The sequence below is a fragment of the Eleutherodactylus coqui genome, chromosome 5, assembly GCF_035609145.1.
Source record: "Eleutherodactylus coqui strain aEleCoq1 chromosome 5, aEleCoq1.hap1, whole genome shotgun sequence".
Lineage (NCBI taxonomy): Eukaryota > Metazoa > Chordata > Amphibia > Anura > Eleutherodactylidae > Eleutherodactylus > Eleutherodactylus coqui.
Genome location: NC_089841.1, coordinates 164,853,058 through 164,876,403, shown reverse-complemented (window position 1 = coordinate 164,876,403; position 23,346 = coordinate 164,853,058). Strand labels below are relative to the sequence as shown.

Genomic DNA, 23,346 nt, shown 5'->3' with positions numbered 1-23,346 from the left:
TATGTGCACACTCCCCCGGCCTCCTCCTCCCTCCACATGCTCATTGGCAGGTCTGTCTGTGTTACTGTGGATAGGGAGAAACCTGCCAATCAGTATCCACAAGGAGGGGGGGGGGGGGGGGGGTGCATATATGAATATTCATGAGCTTTAATTGGATTCATCTACAGTCAGGCCCTGCAAAGTTTCAGAAGTAGGATTTACAAATCGATCCACATAAGTGACAGACTTCTAAAATCAGTATCTGTCACTATATCCTGCTGCCTGCCGACAGGTCCCCTTTGCTTTTAAGGTAGTAACATATTTTAAATCTGCTTACCAACTGCTCCAGTAAATAAGGCAGAATGTCCTCCAGGGCTTGGTAACCAATAGTAGAGTGCAATTGCTCAAAGGTTTTGGCTGCAGCCTCTCTAACTTCTTCTAGAGGATCACATAACGCTTTTCTCACGGTTGGTACAAGGGACTCAGAGAAAAAGAGCACCTGTAAAATGCAGAAGAGTAAAGCAAGTGTACGGCTGATAAGCCAACATTACATGTCAATGGAAATAAAAGAAAACGCTGCTGGATGCCGACAAACTCATTTTCTATTGGGGCCAGCATTACCACTTCATAGGAACATTTACATTTTAACAATTAAAAAAATTATAGAAAAAATTAGTTCTCTAACTCACCGCATCCCTGCTTGTGGATTTCATGATCTCACTTAGGCCAATACACACTCCCTGCCTTTCGTCACTCTTATCAGATCTAAGACCATCTTCCAAAATTGGAATGATCTCTGGAAGTATTTTCTCCCCAAGTTTTCGGACAAGATCTCCGAGTGTTCTGGCGGCAATCTAAGGCAAAGACAAATAATTCTCAATCAGCACATTCTACATTACGCCATCACTGAGGATAGAGACCCTTGAAGATGCTCACCGTTCTCTTGTCCGCACAAGTGCTGGCTAGAAATCCTAGCAGTAATGCAAAGAGAGTAGGCAGAATTTCTCTAAGAGTGCGTGGAGTATTTGAAACAACAATCTTCCAAACGTGAAGTGAAGCCTGCCGGACAACCAGCTGTGTATCTGAGCGTCCCATGTACAAGCCAGCAAGAACACGGTTTCTCCTTTCCGCTCCAAGGGCTGAAATGATGGCCTAAAAATAAGTTGTAATCAGGAAAGTAACTGAAAATGTAATCTAGAGCCTGGTTTCACTGCAGATGTGTCTTCACACCAGGTGCGTCAGAGCAGGAAACATAGCTAAAACTGACAATTTACCTTAGTGGATTGAACAGTCCCAAAGTTGTCATCTTCTGAAGCAGTTTCTGTGGTCATTTTTCCAGTCACTCCAGATATATGAAATAGAAGGTCCCCAAGAAGTTGAACAGAGCTAAACCTGATGATAAGAATACATGGCATAGTTCATAAGACAATATAGGACATACCTCAGTTGTACGGTCATTTAGGATTCTGTATTGAGATTTACCTAATTCTCCATAGGTCATCAAACAGGCCCTGCTCCAATTGTGGCAGGAGCAGAGCAATAGCGGTCTCTGCATACATGGTGATCACTCTTTGACCCGCACGCAAAGCTGTATCCCGCACAAACTCATTTTCATCAGCCAGAGCCTGAAATGAGAGACGATTGTTGGACCAAAATAACTATGCACATACAATTTATGACATCCCCCATTTACAACACAGGAGAGATCGTACCTTTAGAATACAGGGTATGATGGGCCCTACGTAGGGTGTGAATTTGTCACCAAAGGTAATTGGCAGATAAATGAACATCATAATATAACCATCACGGACATGGGGTGCAATATCTACTTTGCTGGCTGTTGATACAATTTCTGGCATCAGTTTTTCAAGTTTTTCAACGCCTAAACCAGCCATCACTTCCGAAAGACCTGAAGGACAAATGAAAAGCTTTTATTAATATTTATCCTTTTATAATGAATCACTTATGCAATCATTTTGCTTTTCCTGCACGCTTACATTATACACTACACATACTACTACAGCTCTTACCTTGAGCTGCACCAGATCGATCCACTGAGCTGTAGTCTGATGCTAAAGTGTCCATCAACCAAGGCAACAAATCCTGGAAGCAGGACTCCCCTGTTCCCTTCACCATCGCACCCAATGCCTTAGCAGCCACAGTGCGAACCTATACGGTGAGAATACAGTCAGTATGAGTAAAGTGCTTATGAAAGTACAAGGGAAGTCAAAAAGGACCAAATATCCCATAAAACTTACTTCAGGAACAGGGTCTATCAAAGAAGCCTTAAGTCCAGGTATGACACTTGGGAGGTATGGAGCCAGATCCTGAAAGAAGGACATTACATTAATGCCTATTGTCTTATGGAAAAATAAACATTGCAACATATACAAATGTACAGGGTGGTGCAGAAGTAGTTATAGCATTTTGAATGCAATGCCAGTACAAAACCAGTTTAAATGACATAAATTCAAAAAAATGAAAATGGAAATTAAACATTCAGAAAGTAAACAAGCCCTCATACAGCAATGTCGACGGAAAAATAAAAAAGTTATGGCTTCTGAAAAGTGGAGATGAAACCCCCCAAAAAGTGTGCATGTTTTGGGCTAAAATAGGTTGTATTCTTAAGGGGTTAACACAGACAGTGTACACTAGACATACCGTATGAGAAGAGAGCTTTGCTCTTACTAGTGTATAATATATAAAGAATAAAATGAAGATAAAAAGGGGTGAGTGTATTTCACAACAATTTAAAAGAAAATGATCAGATGCAAAATAAAAGTAATAATAATAAAACAACCACAAGAACAATATTGTGCTCCTACCTTCTGATCAGTAAGGGAGTACATGTTTCCAATAATCTGGGCTGCCATTTTTCTAGTATCTGTAGAGCGATCCTGGAATGCCCGCTGTACTATGGGCATAATCAAGGCTAAAGAAGGAGCATCAATGAAATGTACAAATTTTGTATCCAGCAAGGTTTGCAGGCATTTCTGTGTCATTCTTGATGGATCTGTAAGTGCATCCAGTAATATTGGACAGATTGCTGAAACGAAATACAAAATTACAGTTGTTATTTAACTAAAATCAAAACAAACTTCCCTCCAAGCAATAAATTTTCCTCATTACTTCACCTACCAAGGATTTCCGGATTACGAATTACTGAGCCAATCTGCCGCAAGGCTTGTTGACCTGCTTTCTGCACCTTTACATGAGAATCTGTAAGCACTTCAGTGAGTTTGGGCACAATATTTGGGAGACAGGAGGACAGCTGCTTTGGAGCACAGTATGCCATCGCTCCTAATAACTCCACAGATCCTTAAAGGAAGCAACAAAAATAAGAAAAGCAAATATGCACCATCAGTACTAAACAAAGCAGATTTCAATGATTCATACGTTTCACAAACAAAAATAACAGCAATTAAGAGTGGCAGATGGTTCTGGAAATCCAACAGATTTTGGCTCAGTCTTAACTACCTAAAAATGACATATATAAAATTACCAGCTTTGGTTCTCCAAGATTCTTCCTCAAGAGCCACCAGAAGTGATGGCAACACAAGCTTTACACCGTGGGCACTGAGATTACTCATAACCGCCTTAGCACATTCATCTGCAGCCTAAAATAATTTTAAAAAAAGAGACGCAAGGCTTAACAGAGGACACATTTAAAGAGGACCGGTCACATTAAAAACAAACACAGTCCATACTGCTGGTAACAAGTTGTAGAGCGAAAGGAGCCGAGCGGATTGATATATAGTTTTGTTAGAACATTTCCCATACAACTTGCACTTTATTCATTTAAACCGCTGCTTATTCGAGGCTTAGTGGTCATCTGGGTGGTCCTGTCAGTAATTGACAGCTATCTCTGCATGCACACTGATACAGGGAAGGCTGTCAATTACCGACTAGGACCACCTACTGGACTCCCCAGGTCAGAATGAGCAAGGATAGATTTGTTAAAAGAAGGACAAGTTATACTGGAACTTTTCTAACAGAACTATGTATTAATCTGCTTAGTGCCCCCTGCTCTATAACATGCTGTCTGCTGATTGCATTGCATTTTTAATGTGACAGGTTCACTTTAAGAATACCTTACATATTAATTTATGGCAAACACCTACCTCTCGCACATACTGGTTTCCATCACCAAAACACAGGAGGAGATGAGGTAGCACATGAACCACATATGGCTCAAATAACTTTCCAAGCATATTGCAGAGCATCTCAAAGGCAAACAGAGCCCCTAGGGAACAAATCAGTATGTCAACCGTCTGCACTGAGTTTACACTAAGTCTTAGAAAAAAAAAACATCTTCGTAATCATTTTTATACCTTCCCGGCGCCGGAAATTCTTTTTATCTTGAATAGCCTCAGTTAGGGTTGTCATCATTTCCTGCTGCTTCAGGGAAAGAATTCCCAAACCCTTTACTAGCCCAGCAAGACCATATGCAGCACCTTTACGTTCTGCATATTTATCGGACTCTAGGAGAAGGGTCATCAGCTTCTGGATCATACTGCCAGCATCATCCTTGATGGCTGGCACTAGAGGGGGCAGGCAACCGGCTACAGATTCCTGAACCTGTGAGGGAATATGACCAGGTCAAGATATCAAAGCAGAATCACTATAGCAGAAACAGAAAACACCACAATACGAAGATTATAAAAAGAATACCTGTTGTGAAGGAGTGGAGAGTGCGGCTATTAGTTTGGCCACAATTGGCTTAACTTTAGGATCACTCTTGTCCAAGTGCTTAGCCAGTGAACCCATGAGAATGACCACACTTTGTCTAACGGCATCATAGCTGGCATCATTTGGAGCATTTTTCAAGAACTCTTCAAACACCGGCAATAAGGAGCCAACACTATCCTGATAAACAAAGATGACACAGTAACCGGTTAGTGAATGGGATTACTAATACATATAGTATTATTAAACCCAGACTAGACTAAAATCCTACAGAAGCACGAGTGTCACATCAATATATTTACTGGCCTTCAGCGTCTGTCTCACCTTTCCGTGTGTGTTTAGTGCAGACAGTGCAGCATCCAGCATGCATTTTCTGACATCAGGATGGCGATCATTGAGAGCATCAGGAACGAAGAACAGGAAGAGCGGCTTAATTTGGGAACTGTCTAGATACTGAGCCAGCTGGTTCAATGCCAGAGCTACTCCACACCTAGGATAAAAAATAAAATAAAAAATATGGGGGGAAAAAAAAAAAACTTTGCAGATGCAGAAACATGACAACAAATAGCAAAAAAAAAAAAAACCCACAAAAACATGATGGATGGATAGATAGAAATATAAAGAGATTTGGTACCTTGCTTCGTATTGGTCAGGAGGAGACTCTGAAATCACTCTTCCCAAAGCATCAAGTACAGGAGGAGGTCTCTAACACAGAAAGTTTGACATTAATTAAAAAGCTGCTCTGTAACTTCACCATGGGTTAAGCTTGCTATATACCTAAGGAAAGAATCCTGAGGACCCGCTAACTCTCACCCAGAGACAGATAAACCTGCCACCAGAGGGGTCTGGAAATGGCTTATTTCCCTCTATCATTAAAATAGGAATACACAAGGTGAGCTTGCATGTTTTATGATGGAGTTGGGTGAAATCAATGTGGGTGCATAATGTGCACAACATACACAAAAAAACAACTGAATTTGCTGCGCATACATGCACAAAACCAACGTAATTTTGTGTGTATTTTATTGTGTGCACACAAAAACACTGGTGCAGCCGAAAAATGCATCTGTAAGCGATTTTCGATCGCGCAAACACGCGTTGTATATGTGTGATCAAAATATGCTTACACCCGTGTAAACAAGTCCTAAGGGTTTAAGTACAGAGTATACATTTCACACATTCATCTGAGTGTGGCAGGTTGGTGTCCTGGGGGAAATCTGTGATTTTGGAAGAAAATTTTTGACAGTGTTGTTGATTTTATATATTTATGTTTTTGTTTTTTTATTGCAGACTCTATGAAGGTAGTGGGAAGTCCATACATTGGACTATGGAATGAAGAATTGTGCCTATGAACAGAGGATTCCTTCGATATATGTGGTTGGATGTTGATTAATACGGTGGGGTGATCCATACTGCTGGACTACCTATACACTGAGACTGTTGCTCTGTTGGATTTAATTGAATTTAAGGATGATGTGACGTATGTGATGTGATGTATCAATGTTTGTTGCTGGTATCCATGTTGTATTTATGAGGTCAGGGTTTTTATAATGTTCGGTTGATATGCATGGTATTGGGGGCGTCCCTTAAGGGAATCCTAAGATTCATATAGCGGTTGCTAATTGTTTCTAGTGCCGTTTTAACCCGCTCTTAGTTTTACGGAGATACCTGAATGACCACACATGAGAATGATGTATTAGAAAGGCACAGTCTCTATATGATTGATGGATTGTATATTATGATTTGCCCAATATAGTTTAACACATGGTTATATTTAACCATTACTCGCGCAATCTCTGTCAGTCTGGCACATAATTGTTCATCATGAGAGTTCTTGCTCATTATTGTGTCTAGATAACTAGCGATGTAAGTAAATCCTTTTGCTGCGAGGGGACGCATGCATGGATTTTATGGTCAGGTGACAAGTGTTGGTCTGCTGACCGAGCGGCTTGGCAATAAGCAATGGAACATATTATTGGGCATTAACCGGGCACGCACAGTTGTTTCAGACAGAATACCTACTGACATGTCTTTCCACAATATACAGTTATGTTTTACCAACATAAACTTACATAAAGCTTCTCGTGATACAGTTGAATCAATTTCATCATGACCTCAGAAGCCTGATTACAATATGCAGCCACCGCATGAGAGAGCGCCTCGGCTCCTGCCTGTCGGATCGCTTCTTCATGATGAATTACATCTTTAATTAGTAAGGAACAGAGGCCTGCTTGTAACTTCAGGTCCAGCGCTTCCCAAAATCTAAATCACAAAGAGTGAAAACAAATTCCTTATAACATCTGTGTGGTGGACATCTATTGAACAACATGACATGTATTCACAAGTGCTGTCCAACCTACACTGAGCTCCTAGCAAAGTTATAAAGAACCCGTCAGCTGCTGACATGTCTGTTGTAGTGTTGTACTCCCCATGAAATACTTCACTTAGAAGTCTGTATGCCGTTCCTCTGGTAATGTAGGATTAAACTGAAAACAGGGTGTTACCACGTGCCAAACAGCACTCATAGTCAAAAAAATAAATAAATAAAGCTCAGAAGTTGTCGTTTTGCAGCAAAATTCGGCATTCAGTTACATCAGGCAGATATCCAAGCTGGAGGTGGTACGACAATGTACTAGAGCCTCCATGACCGCCGGTATCCCATCTTGCAGCCAAGCTGGAGGTGGTACAACAGGGTACTACAGACTCCATGCCCACCAGTATCACATCCTGTAGCCAAGCTAGAGGCGGTACACCAGGGTACTAAGAGCCTCCATGCAAGTGTTCAGTTTTCTGCAATAAATTATCCTTTTGCTCTGATATTGTAATCACTTACTTATATCAATGTTACAATCACACATATAAAGTTTCATTTTATTTGACAACTCCTAGGTGCTCAATATTTTTTGACAATGAGTGTATTTATCGACATGACAGGACAGCAGACAGGTTTATACCAAGGCGGAAATTTTTTTTTTTCGTGTTTTCAGTAAATTCTTTTTTTTTATAGTCTTCACTGAGGACTAGAGAGAAGCCAAGGCCACTTCAACTAAGTGGCTGACACAAAAAAAAAAGTGAGTTTTCCCTAGTCAAGTTATACCCAGCCCACAGGTAATAGCTAATCTGAGCTAATCTGTTTGTGCTCCAACAGTAAAAGTTATCACAAAAAATACATGCCAGAAAAACAAACAAAAAAAAATAAAGCCTGCACAAAAGTTGTGCGATAACCCTTGGACAAATCTGTGAAAGCTGCGTCCCCCAATGAAAACTACAAGAAAAAAAAGAGAAAAGATATTTTATGCTGAGTAAAAAAAAAAAAGATTATCTTTTCTTGTTCATTTGAATGGAGGTCACAGGAAAACCAAAGGACATCCTAAAACAGTCCCTGGGTTGGAAAAAAGGAAGGAAATGTTAGAAGGCTGAGCCAGAACTGCCTGCAACACCTAGCAACGAGGCCTGCATTTACCCATGAAAGTGTGCACCTTGTAGAATAAAAAAAAAATGTGTATGGAGGACCAGGCAGCGGCCTTGCAAAGCTGCAGACTGTACTATTTTTGTGTCGAAAGAATGAAAACCTGACATAACGGAGGCAAGCGGAAGCCTTCCTGTTATTTTGAAATCCTATTGAAACCAATAGGGAAAAAAATGCATCCATTTTTTTCAGTTTCTCTCCTCCAAAAACAAGCAGAGAGAAAAACATAAAATCCCAGACCACCTTTGGCTTGAACTGAAACAAATCTATAGCTTCCTCCGCTCCCTAATAGATCCCACAGATCCCCGACTGGTCCCTACGTCATTCGAAGGAACATGTTTATGGGCCCCACTCCAACCAGGCATAATATCGCAACTATACTCTAACATGAACAAGCCCATTAAGGAAACGAAACTACCCTACATGCTACGCTGGGAAACAGATCTCGGCATCTCCCTGTCACTACCACGTTGGCATCACTGCTGCACTTCTATCACAAAATGTAGTCACCAAGTAACCCTTGCAGAATCGTCAATTAAACTCCTACACAGATCATATATAGTACCTATAATAAAACATAAATATTCCCCTTCGACCTCCCCGAATTGCTTTAGGGAATGTAACAGCCCAGGCACGATAACCCACATCTGGTGGACCTGCCCACGAGTGGCCAGGCTATGGAAAGAAGTATCCAGACTTGTTTCAGGGGTTCTGGACAAGGTGTTCCGCCCGGTGGCATCTGTCTGTCTACTAGCTGACAAGCCTTTAGGCTATAACAACCAACAACATAAACTCTCTCAACAGATATGTATGGCAACGAGAATCTATATTGCATCCCAATGGATGAAACCCACTCTCTCTCTAGAACCGATAACCGCTAGGGTATCAAGAATGATGCTCTACGAGAAATTAACAGCCATTAAGAGAAGATAACATGGAACTATTTTTAAAGACCTGGAGACCCTGGGCGGAATACCTGGAAATTCCAGGCCTGGCCAGACCCCTTAGTGCATAAAAGGAAGAAAAGCAAGAAAGGAATAACCCCACAGCCTAAGGACAGAGGTAACCTTTAAAAAAAAAACAAAAAAAAACCAAACAACTCCATAGAGAACAAATGCCCTGGCAAAAAACTTAGGAAGAGAGACCGACCAATCTCAAGAACAGGGATACGTACTTAAGTAAATGGTTAAAGATATACTGCAACATAAGGTATAATAAGCGAGAGGGCGAAGGGATGGAGGGGGGGGGGGGGGGGGGAGACAACTCACAAACAAAACAAATTCACAAACACGATCAGCCAGTGTGGACTCACAAATGTTCATTTTGTTTAACAAATGTTATGTCATTTTCAAATACATGTAAACTTGCTATGTACCAGAGAACTCACAATTATTCTCAAAAAAAAAAAAAAGTTTTACATTTTGATCACAAACTTGTTATATAAGACCCCCTGCGTGGGGATATTTCAGAATATATATTACTGTTAAAATTGAAAACTTAATAAAATACTTTGAGACAAAAACAAGCAGAGAGACAAACCCTGAACTGAGCCAAAAGTAGGTACGAAAGCAACCTAACATAATCTCTTTGAGGTGGAAGGTGGAGACTGAGTGCAGAACTACTCTTTCTTGATGAAGTGTGAAGGAGGTGGGCAGCAGGAATGCACTAATTTTGGGACCCGTCTGATTAGAGCTTACAACAACCGGAAAGGCCACTTTTCATCAGATGAAGCACAAGAAAATGTTCCTGAGGGGGCTAAAAGAGAGAAAATTGGAGGGTATACAACACCAGATTGAAATCAATGGTGGAGAAGGAAGTCTGTATGGAGGTGTTTGCAACTCCCTGAAGAAAAGTCTTGAAGAGCAATCTCCAGAGAAAGGACTGGGATAATGACACCTAGGTTCAATAGCAAGCACAGAGCTCACTCGAAACATGAAGTGAGAGAGGGAGACTTGGACTGGAAGAATCAGTGGGGGCTAGAGAAGAATCATCATGTATCTGGTGGAGACCACTTCTATGCACCACAAATAACCATGCGTCCTGGAACAAAACTTATCATCCTCACACGTGAATGAGAAACGTAGGCGGGGGAGCCCCTCAGATGAAGGAGAACCTAAGTACTCCTAAGGAAGACGTGTGGTCTACTTGGAAAGGAAGGGTGTGGCTGGAAATCTGGCCGCCTCTTCTCGTGGGAGGTGCATGGTCTTTTTTCATGAAAGGAAAAGAATTGGCGAAAGGGGACTATCCTACACTTGGTTGAGTGCTTAGGTCTGAATTGTGTGAAAAGGGAGATTTTGACAACTGCAGCTTTGAAGATTATATCGACTGGAGCTAAATAAGCAGGTTCCTGTGAAGGAAAGTCCTGCAAAGGACTTTATAGAACTGCACTGACGTTGCATGCTTTGAGCCACAGGACCTATGGATGACCACAATGTTGGTGGAAGTTTGGGAGGCGCTTCTGGCAGATTGCAAAGAAACCAAACAAAGGTACTTTCCAATACTGGAAATCTAGTTGACAAGATCAGCCAAATATTCTACCGAAGCCCTGAAGAGAATCAAGTATTTCACCTGTTTGAACCAAGGGGACAATGCCCTAGAGGCCAAGATGGTGGCAAAGGCTGGGTGGAGAGCTGAATCTGTGGCCTAAAAGGCAGAAATGGTAGAAGACCCAGTGCATCTGTGTATGGGCTCCTTAAATGAGGCTGCATCTGCCAAAAAGAGCATGGTAGATTTGGAGAGGTGAAACACCAGAGTAATCCACAGTGGGGAAGTGCACCAATTTTGAAACAAAGGCCAGCAGGAAAGGGGTAGAGGATATTCAAACATCTGAGCCTTTGGAACAGCTTGTCCGAGTGTTTCCACGCCTTTGCTAGAACTTCATGAAACTCGGGAGTGTTGGTGACGTATTTTGAGACAAGTCTGAAAGAGACTTCATCCTGTGACATAGCTGCATCCAAGCCATCGATCTGTAGTTTGTCTTGGACAGACATGATAAAGACTGTACATCATATCCCTCATGTATTCATTTTTGAGGAATGGTATGGGTCCGATTTGAAATCAAATTGTGAGAGTTCTCCAGAGGAAAGCATATTACTTGGAGAAGAATCCAAGCGTTGGAGGAAAAGAGGCAGAACCCTAGCACTGGGAGTAGGCAGCAAAGCTGGGGGCTCGATTTAAAGCTTCCTTAGGTACTGGAGGGCTGGCAACAGCAGCGATAGGTGGGCAGTAGCTTAAGGTGCTTGGAAGAAAGTTAAAGGAGGTGGAAAGGAGGACTCTGCTGAGTTAGTGCTGCTGCGGAGGCAGTATCTAACCATGGGAACGAGAAAGAGGCAGGTGGGTAAGGACAAGATGGCGCAAACCATTACTGCTTTGGTGGGTAAAGGGGCAGCATAAACTGGTTTGTTCCCAAAAGTCCAGCTGTTGGGCAAGGGAAGATTATGCAACTTTAACACCATTCCCTTGTCTCAGTGTTGGGGTAACAGAGGCCCAACCCTTCTGTGTTACCCCAACCTAAAAAAGGGTAGAAACAGACCAGAATTGGCCTCCTACTGACACTAAGCTAAAACTGATTAGCTCAGTGCCTGTAGACTGTCGAGTGGTTTTTACTTTGTATAAAGCTTCCTAGTGACAGCAACCCATACCAATGGTTTTGCCATATTCCCCAAATGAAAAGAACTAAAAAGTGAAGGATTCTTTTTTTGAGGGGTGTTTTACTCGAGTGCACATCTATGCTTCTAGTGAGATATTAACAACAAACCAGATATATAACAGCCACTCTATGCAGCGCCTCACCTTTCAGCTTCTGCTTTTATTTCTGCTTCAACATCAAACTTCATCACCCAGAGCCTGTGCAACAAGGCCAATCCATTCGTCTCATCTATGTCTGGTGTTGGTAACACCATTTCAAATTCCATTAATCCCTAAAACGCAATCATAATTTGACAAAGTGAATATAAAGGACTGTGCATTATTCAGAAATCTAAATGCAAGAATAAATAGTAGACATTGATCTAACAACAACAGATGGAAACTGAAGAAAAGTTATAGTAACTGTGACCAATACTTACCCGTAGAGCAGCATCTCGCACATTTGAGCAGGGCGACTGTAAAGCTGTAAGTAAAACATCGATTTCCTCTTGCTCTGCATATGTGCATCCTTCACCCCCACCGCCACTAGTGCATAGCGATGTCACAGCATTGGAAGCCAGGACCTGGGAGCAATTACATTTTTTAAGGAATTGCTTTTTCATTAAAAATTTCAGATTACCTGATTTCTATGCCTGGATTGTTTTTAAGGCTCTGCAGACTGCAGGACTTACTTGTAACCTTGGGGTTGCAGTTCCTATCACTCTAGTTAATAACATTAACATATCTTTGCGCGGCAGCAACTCCGGACCGTTCTAAAGATAAAAAAACAAATACAAAACACATAAATATCTTAAGTAAATTCCCCCCACTCTATTAGGAATCACATTGGTCACTGGAAATGGACTGAATTACCTCATCAATAAGTTTACTCTGACTCTGCGAAGACCGTAGCTGGCAATGAACAGTGATAATTTGCAATGTTTCCACTAGCAGTTCTTCATTCTCTTTATTGTTATTGCTGGTCTCCATTAGAACCATTCTCAGAAGTGGGAAAACAAAAGAGAATGCCGGTGCTGAAAGCGGATGTGTTCCTGTAGTAAAGCAAAGTACAGAGTCATCGCATGGCCTAATTAAAAGAATATTCAATATCTGCTAGATACACCATACAACAGCATCCTCTTGTATTATCTCAGTTAATGTCAGCTTCCATTGTTAGCAACTTGATGATAAAGTATCCACATGAGAAGTTTTCATTAGTTTTCAAAATGAAGTTTCTCTTCATTTTGGTAACTGCTATGAAAGCTCCTAACCTCTTTCAGACACATATTTTGGGTTTGAGGCCAGTTTTTGTTTTTTTCCCCCAATATCAATGTGTTCTAACAGTCATGTCTTTTTTATTTCGTTGTGGCTCTTGAAAAGCAGATTTACCTTTAAACATATTAAGATCAAGACGCTCGCCAGAAGTGAAATAATCCTGTGCCCATCCCACCTCATTAAAGAGATCACCTACTTCCCAACTACTGGCACATCTTTAAGCTACAGAAATAAAAACAAAACCTGCGTCACCTGGGTCATCCTTTCGCTTGGGGACTGTATAAGTGTGGAGGAGGTTTACTGCTCTCTTCACGGCTACTGGCAAATCTTCTTGGCACCAGGCGGGGTCCAGATTACATTCTGGTTTCAGCAAGCGAAGAGTAACGTGGGCAAGCAATTTCCCTATGCACAAAAAAAGCCAGATATCACTGCCAATTCTCAGAGATGCAAAGGAAAGCCGCATCACAGGGAAAATTCATGAGGGGAAAGAAAGAATGGATGTTTACCAAATGTTTTAAAATGGACTGGCATTACACAGCCAGCTAGCTGCACAAAGAGAACATGGATCCGAGAAGCCGCTAGCGGAGACTTAAGTAAAGGCAATAAGCTGCTGGTCAATGCTGGGATGTGCTGAGAAAGACCAGGGGAATTCTGCAGGATGATGCAGTCCATAAGTCTAATGTTGTTTTCCAGCTCCAGGTCCAACTGAGGGGGAAGAAGCAAGAAGAAATGTTATCATATCAGCAATACATATGCAATATGACAGACACTCAAAACCAAGGAACGATCGATAAAAGGCATAGGAGATACTTCTATGCGATGCTCCACCCATCCTGATACATTAGCCAATGAGGAGGCGCGCTGCGCGATGACGTCACAGTGCAGCGCGTCATGCGTTCCACCGTGGAACGCGGAAGTTCGCACACGGCTGCTAGATGTGAATACATCGCACTGAGACTCCCAATGATCGGTTGGGAAATAACAAACTGTGAAAGAAGGGTTAACAGCATCACTCTATTCTACCATCGCTCTGCTAAGCAGAAGCATATGAAATTGGACACAATGATTAGGTGGGCGTTTCCTGGGACAACCACCACCGCCCCCTGGAGTCCCAATAGGCTGGAGGACATTACCCCTCCCATAGAGGAGGAGCCACACCTCCATTTAAACACTGTCAGTAGCTCCAGCACCTCATAGCCGGCCGCTCACCATCAGAGCCGCAGGCGCTACCTCTCTTGCTCTGTCCCTGCCTCTTACCCCTGTCTAATCCAGCTAGGACTGACACTGTAGGGGTTCTGTCTTTCCTGGTCTCTATGAAAGAACTTTGAATGGGGTATTATCCCCCAGGTCTAGCCGAAACAACCCTCTATTCTCTGAAGCTAACTCTATCTGAGACTTATATTGCTACTTACCTGAGCTTCATCTGTGTAGGCAGTGCCCTCATCACACACCCGGGATAACTACCAGCTGTGTGAGAAGGGTCGGCCATAGATCCTGGAGAAGCATTCGCTTTAACAAACACTGAGAGACAGAACAATTTCCATCTGGGTATTGCATTAATCCACACTGGTCACAGAAATCTACAGACCAATGCAAGTACCCTAATGGATATTGCAGGAATTCTCTAGGAGGGTATCACCTGGCCTTGTCGTAGTAGCCGGTGACTAAGCCTGATTAAAGGGCGCCATCTGCTACACGGAAGTGCTATTTGAGGCATTCAAATACTGGCACATACCATCTTATATGCCAGATGGGATGAATGACCCTCTCCCTCTCTGAATATTCAAATAGAGAGCCCGATAGCGGTACCAACACAGATACCGCACGGGAAGTGACAAGCAAGAAGAGGTGACTATCGAACAGGTGGCATCACCTTAGCAGTATCAAACTGCAGCAGGACTATGTCCTGACGCACTAATCCTGTTGCTCTATTGTCTTTACGTACTTTTCGGGCAATAATTACCCGCGCTCCTGAGGAACTGCCCCCTACATGGGTAGGGAAACGCGTCGAGCGAGCTTTCCGAAACGTTCTGGTCAGCATCACTGACACACAATGAGCCCATGTGTTTAGCACCTGTATACACAATAACTGTGCTACCAATGGGAAGTCATTAAAAAAAGTGTTCTAGCAACAAGAGTACACATAAGAATACTGTGCCCTAGTACAGGTACCAATTCCTGTACCATATCAACATCTAAGTGCATATAATCTTTAGACGTGGATATCACTCTTTCACCTTCTGGAGTTCTATCCTCTCTCATTTGTATAAGCGGCAGCTATCTCTAAAAATCTATCCGAGAGATACGTTGTCTTACATATATCCATAAGGGCCTATTCTTTGTTTATATGTTACCTGTCCTTTTTACGTATTGTCTATAAGTGTTATATGTGAGCCCACAATTTTAGAAATTTTCAATAAATGTCATTATATTTTAATCTATATCTGTGAAGGGGGACAGACACTCAAAAGGTTCAAAGCGGTTTTAAAAAGATACAATGAATTTTATTTGTAAATTCCTTTCTTGCTTCTTTTCCCCCCAAGAAACTAACTATATGCATCAGCAAGCTGTACAACTGAAATCATACAATGGGCCTAAGCAGCGTTTCTTACAAACTGGTTAGCTAAATGTTTACACTACATTATGAGACCTCCCTTATCTTGTCAATGTTCACGTTCCTGGGACTTCATACAGTGACTCCCTCTTTTTGAGCTAACCTACTGACAGCATCAAAAAAAAGTGAGGCAAAAGTCTGGGCACACCAGTTTAACTGGTGTAGTAATTAGTATTGTCTGCCAATGTGCAAAAGTATTAATTGGTAGTGGGGCTGCATTTTCTGATAGAGAGATTTTTGACGGCCATTTTGAACTCTGCCATATTGAATTCAGCTCAGGCTTTTCAAATTGGAAGGTGAGACAAATAAGACTAGTTGTTAGTTAGGAGCAATTTACATCTTGACACCCTGTATTCTATTGAAACCTTGGTAGATAGCTTTTGAATTTAACATAATACAACAGGGTGAGGCAAAAGTCTGGACATACCCATTTAACTTCTGAAATAATCAGAAAATTGATTTTAAATGTGTGCAAGTTTTAATTGGGAGCATGGCTGTGTTTTGGTGGAGGAGAGGTTTTCGGTGGCTTTTTGAACGCTGCCAAATTGAATTCAACTCAGGCTTTTCAAAAGTGGAGGGGGGTCATGTGATATAATTCTTTGGTGGCAAGTTTATTGCTATTTCATTTAACACTAGGTGCACCATTCTGCCGGATGTTCATGGTAAAACCTTTAATCCAGTCTTCATGAACATACTGAAGAACTGCAGGTGATATTTCTTCACAGCACTGTAGAATTCCCCATTTCAGGTGAATTATATTGCGTATTTTTTCCACACTTTTATATGTGAAAGGTGAAGTCAATCACCATAATCTCCAATATTGGTCCAAAGATAAAAATCTATCATGGATTGACCCATCAAAAGCAATGTGTTGGCAAAAGGTCATGGTTTGGTATGACATTTTGGGGACTTGTATCATAAAGGCCCTTTTTTCACTGAAGGATCACTTAACCATGTGAAGTACCTGCATATGTTACAAGACTCCATGATGGAGCAGGTCCGCACTTTGCTGTGGCTGTATGCAGGATGGCTGGATGTGCAATTACCTGGGCACTGGATTGGGTGTAGAGGGCAGATAGAATGGCTACCAAGGTACCTGGATTTAACGACTTTGGACTTTATCTCTGGAGGCATTTAAGGTCCCTTGTGTTTGAGGAACAAATATGTAGTATGGTTCACCTGAAACAGCAAATCCTACAGTCCTGTGAGGAAATACCACCTGCAGTTCTTCAGCGCCTTCACGAAGACTGGATTAAAATTTTAACTATGTGCATCCGGCAGAATGGTGGATACATCGAACACCTCATGTAAAGCACTTTGTGAAACTTTTCCCTCATTTAACTCAGAAACAAATAAAGGTAGGGCAAAACTGACACTTCCAATGTATTTCTGAGTAAAACGGATATATCACATGACCCCCTTTCCATTTGAAAAACCTGAGCTGAATTCAATATGGCGAAGTTCAAAATGGCTACTAAAAACATCATCTCTACCAAAATACAGCCTGGCTTCCAATTAATATTTACACACGTAGGAAGTCAATTTTATTATTATTACAACAGCTAAACGGTTGTGTCCATACTTTTGTCTCACCCTGTATTATGTTAAATTCAGAATCTATCCACTAAGGTTTCAATAGAATACATGGTGTCAAGATGGAATTTGCTGCTAACCCATAACAAGTCTTATTAGTGTCACCTTCAAAACAGGTAGCTACCTTGTGGTAGAATGTGAATTCATATTTCTTGACATATTTCAAGTCTTCCTCACCTCCTTCAGTTTCTTACGGATCTGACCCTCTTTTTCCAGCTGCACCTGCAGCATTTCCTTTTGTTTACTTGTAAGCTGAAGCTCTTCCTTTATCCCCTTCTTCTTTTTGATCTCCTGTGAAGTACCACAGTATTAATTTGTATATATAAATTTGTACCTGAGGACACATACCAAAGCTATAAAGTCTGGGTTTTATTTTAAACCTTGTATTGCAAAAAGACCAACTCTATAATGAAACTCAACACAATCAATATATAAATACAAACTTAGACCTCATGCACACGGGCACGCACAGATTCCACTGCTGAATCCCCGGCAGACATGGGCATTAAAAGACAGGTTCTTAATTCTCCGGATCCAGTGCGTGTCTCCTCCATCGCGGCTGGATCTTCTTTCTTCAGCACGGTGGAAGCGTCCGGGCACACCAGCTGACGCGTTCAGCGCATGCGCAGTGCCTTTTTTTTCTTTTTAATTTCCTGGCATTCCTACAACACATTTGCAGTGACAGCTGCGAGTGTGCCACGGACCGGACGGCTTCCATTGATTTTAATGGAAGCCGTCCCTGTGGGATTCGCAGGAAAATAGAGAATGCTGCGATTTCTTCCCGCACGTGCGATCCACACACTGAGGGGAGGAGAAAAAAAAAAAAAATCACATCCACATGCTTTTAGCAGCTCTGTGGGCACCAATGTCTCCCTATGGGTGGGCTTGATTAGCGGATCTCCCGTGCGGGTGGCCCCACGCAGGTTCCGCAAATCAAATCCGCCCGTGTGCATGAGGCCTTGCAAAGAAAAACTATAATCACTTATGTTACTCTGTCACATTGGGGATACTGTTTCACTAAGGCCTCATGCACACGGAGCAAATTGAGCAACGGATTGCACGCTTGTCAGAAAGGCGTGGGCGAGCCGATGCTCAATGTGCCCATTGATGTGTGTGGAGATTCATCTCTCCACACACACACACAACAGCAAATTTTTATTTGCGGCCAGTCAGTGCCAAAATAAAATCGCTGCATGCTCTATTTTCAAAGCGGATACACAGAAACGGCTTTCATTGAAGTCAATGGAAGCCGTCTCTGACGCGGCACTTCTGCAATGATCATTGTGGAAGTGTCGCTGATCCGCGTCATCGCCTAGGCGCTGAGAAATCTGTACTGCGCATGTGCTGGCGGCACATCCGCATACAGAAGAAAAGATCATATGACAGGTACGCAGGGTTGCAGGCATGGGAGGATTCCGTGTGTGCCCGTGTGCATGAGACCTTAAAGCAGATCGATTCAGAGAATAAGGAGCAATGCAGTTATTGAAGAATACTATCTGGATGATTGTACAGACAGAACTGTGTCCTAGATGTCCATAAAATATTGTAAGACAGCTCTATTTTGACCCCTGTATAAATTAAAACAAGCCCTATTATGAAATACTGATTCTTTCCTTGTGCAACATTAGAGTTGCTTAAGGCCAGTTTCCCACTAACACAATCCAGGCACATTTGTGTGCCCGTATTATGGCCGCAAGTCTGGGTGTAATGCTCTGAAATGACATCATCATAGTGATCTAGGAGGATGTCAATTTCAGCCATTAGACGCATGGTCAGCCCGGGACTTGGAGTCATAATATGGGCACACAAACACTTACGTGAAACTGGCCCAACATTGTTTATTAAATGTACTGGCCAGCAGCCAGACCAGAAAAAAATACAATGTAATGGCAATAAAAAAAATTTAGACTTAAAATAAGAAACACAACGAGGATATAAAACTACTGAAAAAGAAGTATACCTCTTTCAGCTCTAGCTCAATTATTTGCTCCTTGAATGAGTAAGCTTTATTCTCTCTCTTCATATTTGCCTTTTTTAAACTATCCTGTTGAGCACTGACAAAAAAGAGAAAAACAATGTTTAAAACAAAAACCAAGGACCTTCAGACCTGAAACTATAACATTCCAAATGATTACAGTATTTCATGCAGGAGTCGCTATTCAAAATTCTAAAAGAGGCACTTTAAGACAACTTAGGCCTCATGCACATGGGTGGATTTGCATTGCGGAATTCGGAGCGGTCACCTGCCTCCGCAGCAAATATTGCCCATAGGATGCTATAGAAAAGGGATTTTTCATGCACATGAGCGGAAACCAATCGCAGTTTCCGCTCGTAGAGGAAAAATCGCAGCATGCTCTATTTTCGTTTGGATGGCTTCCTTTGAAGTCAATGTAAGCCATCTGATCTGCAGCCCTTCCACAATGGACATTGCTAAAAGGTCGCAGATTGTGCGCTATCACTAGGCGATAAGGGAAAAGCAATTAAAAAAACCAAAAAAAACCCATCTGTACTATGCGTGCCTGACAGCGAGCCGTGCGGACCATCCACAGTACAGATTGAAGAAAAGAAAAGCAGGCACGTGCGTATGCTGCTGCTGCTAGGACTGGATTCCGCATGCGAAATCCGATCAGCCCATGTGCATAAGGGCCTTAGGCCCCCTGCACACGGGCGGAAATTCCGCAGCAGGATTTCCTGCAGAATTTCCGCCCATGCCCGCCTGCATAGGATTGCATTAGATAACACAATTGTATGCAGATGGCTGTGATTTGTCCGCGTGAAAACACACGCAGAAAACAAATTGCGGCATGTTCTATTTCTGCGCCAGTCTCATAGAGGCCCGCACAGAAATGTCACTGGTGACGGGCCGGCTCCGCTCCGCGTATGCGCCGGCTGAGCGGTAGCCGGCACAAAGCGCAGACGCCGGGAGCGGGAAAGCCGTAGGGCTGTTCAGGGGCACAGGTCCGCATTCCGCTGCATCCGACCCGGCCGTCTGCAGGCGGCCTTATGCTCATCTGCTAGCTTGTGTAAGGTCATGCTCACATCAGCCTCAAGGAATTCCAAAACAGCACTCCCTGGCTGAACTGCGCTGAACGTACCCCCAATGACCACAATGGGGTCCATTCATTTTCTGGTCTGCAGTCCAGCATTTAGCTGGAGCTTACAGTAAGAAATAGCGCTGCTTGCCACACTGTTTCATCCCATTTGCTGGCACAAATCAACAACTAAGACTCCAAAAGAAACCTCTGATGCTGATGTGAACAAGCAATTAGTCTCATCATTTCTATAATATATTTGCATTAAAGTCTTGTAGCCTATGCCACTGTAAATCCCGTTTGAAGTGGCTGCCACTAAGGATCTCTGAGAAATCCTCTGCAATCCACTCTGTTAGGTACAGAACTTCCATAGTAACAAGGACACAGACGTTTCTATAGCAACAGGAGGAGTTCTCTTCGCAGGCAGCTCACGTGCACTTATAGGGTGCAGGCTGACAGATCTGCAGGCACTGGAATAATCTCCATAGTTTCTGCCTCTCCGTTCGCTACAGAATGTGTGTGTGTAACACAATCAGAGTAACACAAAAATGCTGAAGATCACCTGAAAATCAGAACTTGTAGACATAAAACAGAGTGAATAAGTGGGTAACTCAGGTACGCTTTAATATATAATGAAGCAATTTTATAAAGTGATCTGCACTATCCTCCAAAGTAGAACATTACCAGCAAACAGTTCACACAAACTACTGTTCCATGAGAATCAACTAAAAGTGATAATTACCTATGTAAAATGGCTTTATCATAAAGCTCTCCCTCAGGGGTCTGCATGACGGCAAATTCTTCTCTGGTAACTTGGCACAGGGCTGGATTTTGCATGAAATCCGTTACAATACCTAATAGCCTAGGAAGAACTCTGTCTGGAGAAATGCGGGACAGTGTTCCAGCTGCATTGAGAACGGCCTAAAATAAAAAAGTAATTCCCCTTGTGATTGCAAAGAAAAAAAGGTCAGACACCAGTTCTCAGAACATAGTCATCGGAAATCACAACAACTTTGTGAAGCAAGAAGTAATTGTTGTCAGCATTTTTTGGATGATCATTTGTCAAAGGATAGTCAATCAAAACTACAGATGTTAATATAAAGAAAGGAAAATCTATCTATCTATACATTAACCCCTTCAGCTCCACTGCCCATAGCGATATAGCCCGTAAGATTTCCAAGCTATGTTTCACTATGGAATCGTGCAGAACACAATGCCATAGGCTGTGGCATTGTGTTCTACACACACACCGCCTGCACAGTCCCAAAGAGAACCAGTGCAGGACTTTAAAAAAGCAGGAAGATATAACCGATCTGCTGGCAACTTCCCGCTTTTTTTTTTTTTAAACTCCTGCACTGTTTTCACGTTGCTACGTAGACCATTGGCTTGTCAGAAGCCAGCTGATGGTCCCCATGGCAGGGAGAGCTGATGATCGGCTGTCAGATGATTGCCGGGCACCAGCTCTTACAGCAGAGAACGGATCTCTGCTGTTTAACCCTTTACATGCCATGGTCTGTGCGACCGCAGCATGTAAAGGGCTCACAGAGAGAGGGCTACCTCTTTTACTATCGGATTCCCCGCAATGTGATCAGAGAGTCCTGATGTGTCTCTGTGGCACCTGGAGGCTTGAATATAGCCTCTGGGTCTGCCAGCTAAATTAGGCTATGACGTTTAGACTCTGTCTGAGCGTCATAGCCTGTCTTATACCCTGCTATGCCTCAGCATAGCAGAGTATTAGAAGAATAAAAAAAAAGTATTATGTAAGTCCCCTAAAAAGGACAAAATGTAGTGTCCACAAAGATATAACATAACTATATGTGCACACTACACTTTCCACTTCAAAAAAGGGTCCTCAGAATTCAAATCAGTATACCCCACAATAAAACTTTTATTAAAAATGATTATAATTAAGATAACTCAATAATGGCCACGATCATAAAAAATGCAGGGCCCTTGCAGTAATCATTCACATAAAAAGCCAAAAATACAATACCTGAAGGTCTGCAAAGCAGACACGGTCGCCATAAGGCGATTGTGCCTGCCTTATGGCGATCGTGCCTATGGCGACCGTGTCTGCTTTGCAGACCTTCAGGTATTGTATTTTTGGCTTTTTCTGTGAATTATTAGTATATGCAGTCACTCCTCCCCAATCTGGGCAGGGTTGAGTGGGTGACTGCATATTAGCCTGCCAAGAACAAGCTGCTCCTCCACTTTATTGTCTGGCTGACTGCATATCTCCAGGGCTTACGGCCATTGCGCCTGCCCTACGGCAATTGTGCCTGCCTTATGGCGATAGTGTCTGCTTTGCAGACCTTCAGGTATTGTATTTTTGGCTTTTTCTGTGAATAATGTCTTTGTTTTTTCCCTCACCTCTGTGATTTTATTTAATTTATAGTGAGTTAGCGTAGGTACTGACGGAAGCGGTGTGGCCTCGGCACGGCCCGTCAGCCTATGCGTTTTGGCCAAAATGCAGTACCAACACCCGCATTTTATTAGTATGCATTAGTACTTTTGTATGTAGTTTGCTAGTTGGTGGGGGAGCCCAAGATGTCAGCCAGTGTGGCCCACTTTAGAGATACAGGGCAACGTGCTGTTATATCAGCCAGGGTTGATATCCTGTATGGTGGGTCACCATCCATCTATGGTTGGCATCTTTGGTATCGTTCACATGTGCAGGCTATTAGTATATGCAGTCACTCCTCCCCAATCTGGGCTGGGTTGAGTGGGTGACTGCATATTAGCCTGCCAAAAACAAGCTGCTCCTCCACTTTATTGTCTGGCTGACTGCATATCTCCAGGGCTTACGGCCATTGCGCCGATGGCGATTGTGCCTGCCTTATGGCGATCGTGCCTATGGCGACCATGTCTGCTTTGCAGACCTTCAGGTATTGTATTTTTGGCTTTTTCTGTGAATAATGTCTTTGTTTTTTCCCTCACCTCTATGATTTCTCGCAGTAATCATATATCGTGCACAAAGTACTTTTACATTCATTCAATATGGGACTATACTTTTGCCACACAGCACCACAATCCACAATAGTTGATAAAAAGTCCAAGTCTGTAAAACTCTG

General features: G+C 42.5%; 1 protein-coding gene across 1 annotated transcript in view; it reads right to left on the bottom strand.

Annotated features, from left to right (window-relative positions):
- GCN1 (GCN1 activator of EIF2AK4) overlaps positions 1 to 23,346 on the bottom strand; it is a 65,320-nt gene that overhangs the window by 13,305 nt on the left and 28,669 nt on the right. The window contains exons 21-46 of the mRNA XM_066603661.1: positions 21,018 to 21,196; positions 19,204 to 19,297; positions 17,421 to 17,534; positions 13,543 to 13,741; positions 13,289 to 13,438; positions 12,635 to 12,813; positions 12,454 to 12,534; positions 12,202 to 12,345; positions 11,927 to 12,054; positions 6,738 to 6,927; positions 5,300 to 5,370; positions 4,990 to 5,155; positions 4,651 to 4,845; positions 4,311 to 4,557; positions 4,101 to 4,222; positions 3,482 to 3,596; positions 3,118 to 3,297; positions 2,805 to 3,025; positions 2,238 to 2,306; positions 2,010 to 2,148; positions 1,692 to 1,888; positions 1,462 to 1,604; positions 1,254 to 1,371; positions 916 to 1,131; positions 669 to 833; positions 317 to 478 (exon numbers count right to left, since the gene is read on the bottom strand). Coding sequence (XP_066459758.1) covers positions 317 to 478; positions 669 to 833; positions 916 to 1,131; positions 1,254 to 1,371; positions 1,462 to 1,604; positions 1,692 to 1,888; positions 2,010 to 2,148; positions 2,238 to 2,306; positions 2,805 to 3,025; positions 3,118 to 3,297; positions 3,482 to 3,596; positions 4,101 to 4,222; positions 4,311 to 4,557; positions 4,651 to 4,845; positions 4,990 to 5,155; positions 5,300 to 5,370; positions 6,738 to 6,927; positions 11,927 to 12,054; positions 12,202 to 12,345; positions 12,454 to 12,534; positions 12,635 to 12,813; positions 13,289 to 13,438; positions 13,543 to 13,741; positions 17,421 to 17,534; positions 19,204 to 19,297; positions 21,018 to 21,196 — 3,984 coding nt within the window. The remainder of the gene's footprint in view (positions 1 to 316; positions 479 to 668; positions 834 to 915; positions 1,132 to 1,253; positions 1,372 to 1,461; positions 1,605 to 1,691; positions 1,889 to 2,009; positions 2,149 to 2,237; positions 2,307 to 2,804; positions 3,026 to 3,117; positions 3,298 to 3,481; positions 3,597 to 4,100; positions 4,223 to 4,310; positions 4,558 to 4,650; positions 4,846 to 4,989; positions 5,156 to 5,299; positions 5,371 to 6,737; positions 6,928 to 11,926; positions 12,055 to 12,201; positions 12,346 to 12,453; positions 12,535 to 12,634; positions 12,814 to 13,288; positions 13,439 to 13,542; positions 13,742 to 17,420; positions 17,535 to 19,203; positions 19,298 to 21,017; positions 21,197 to 23,346) is intronic.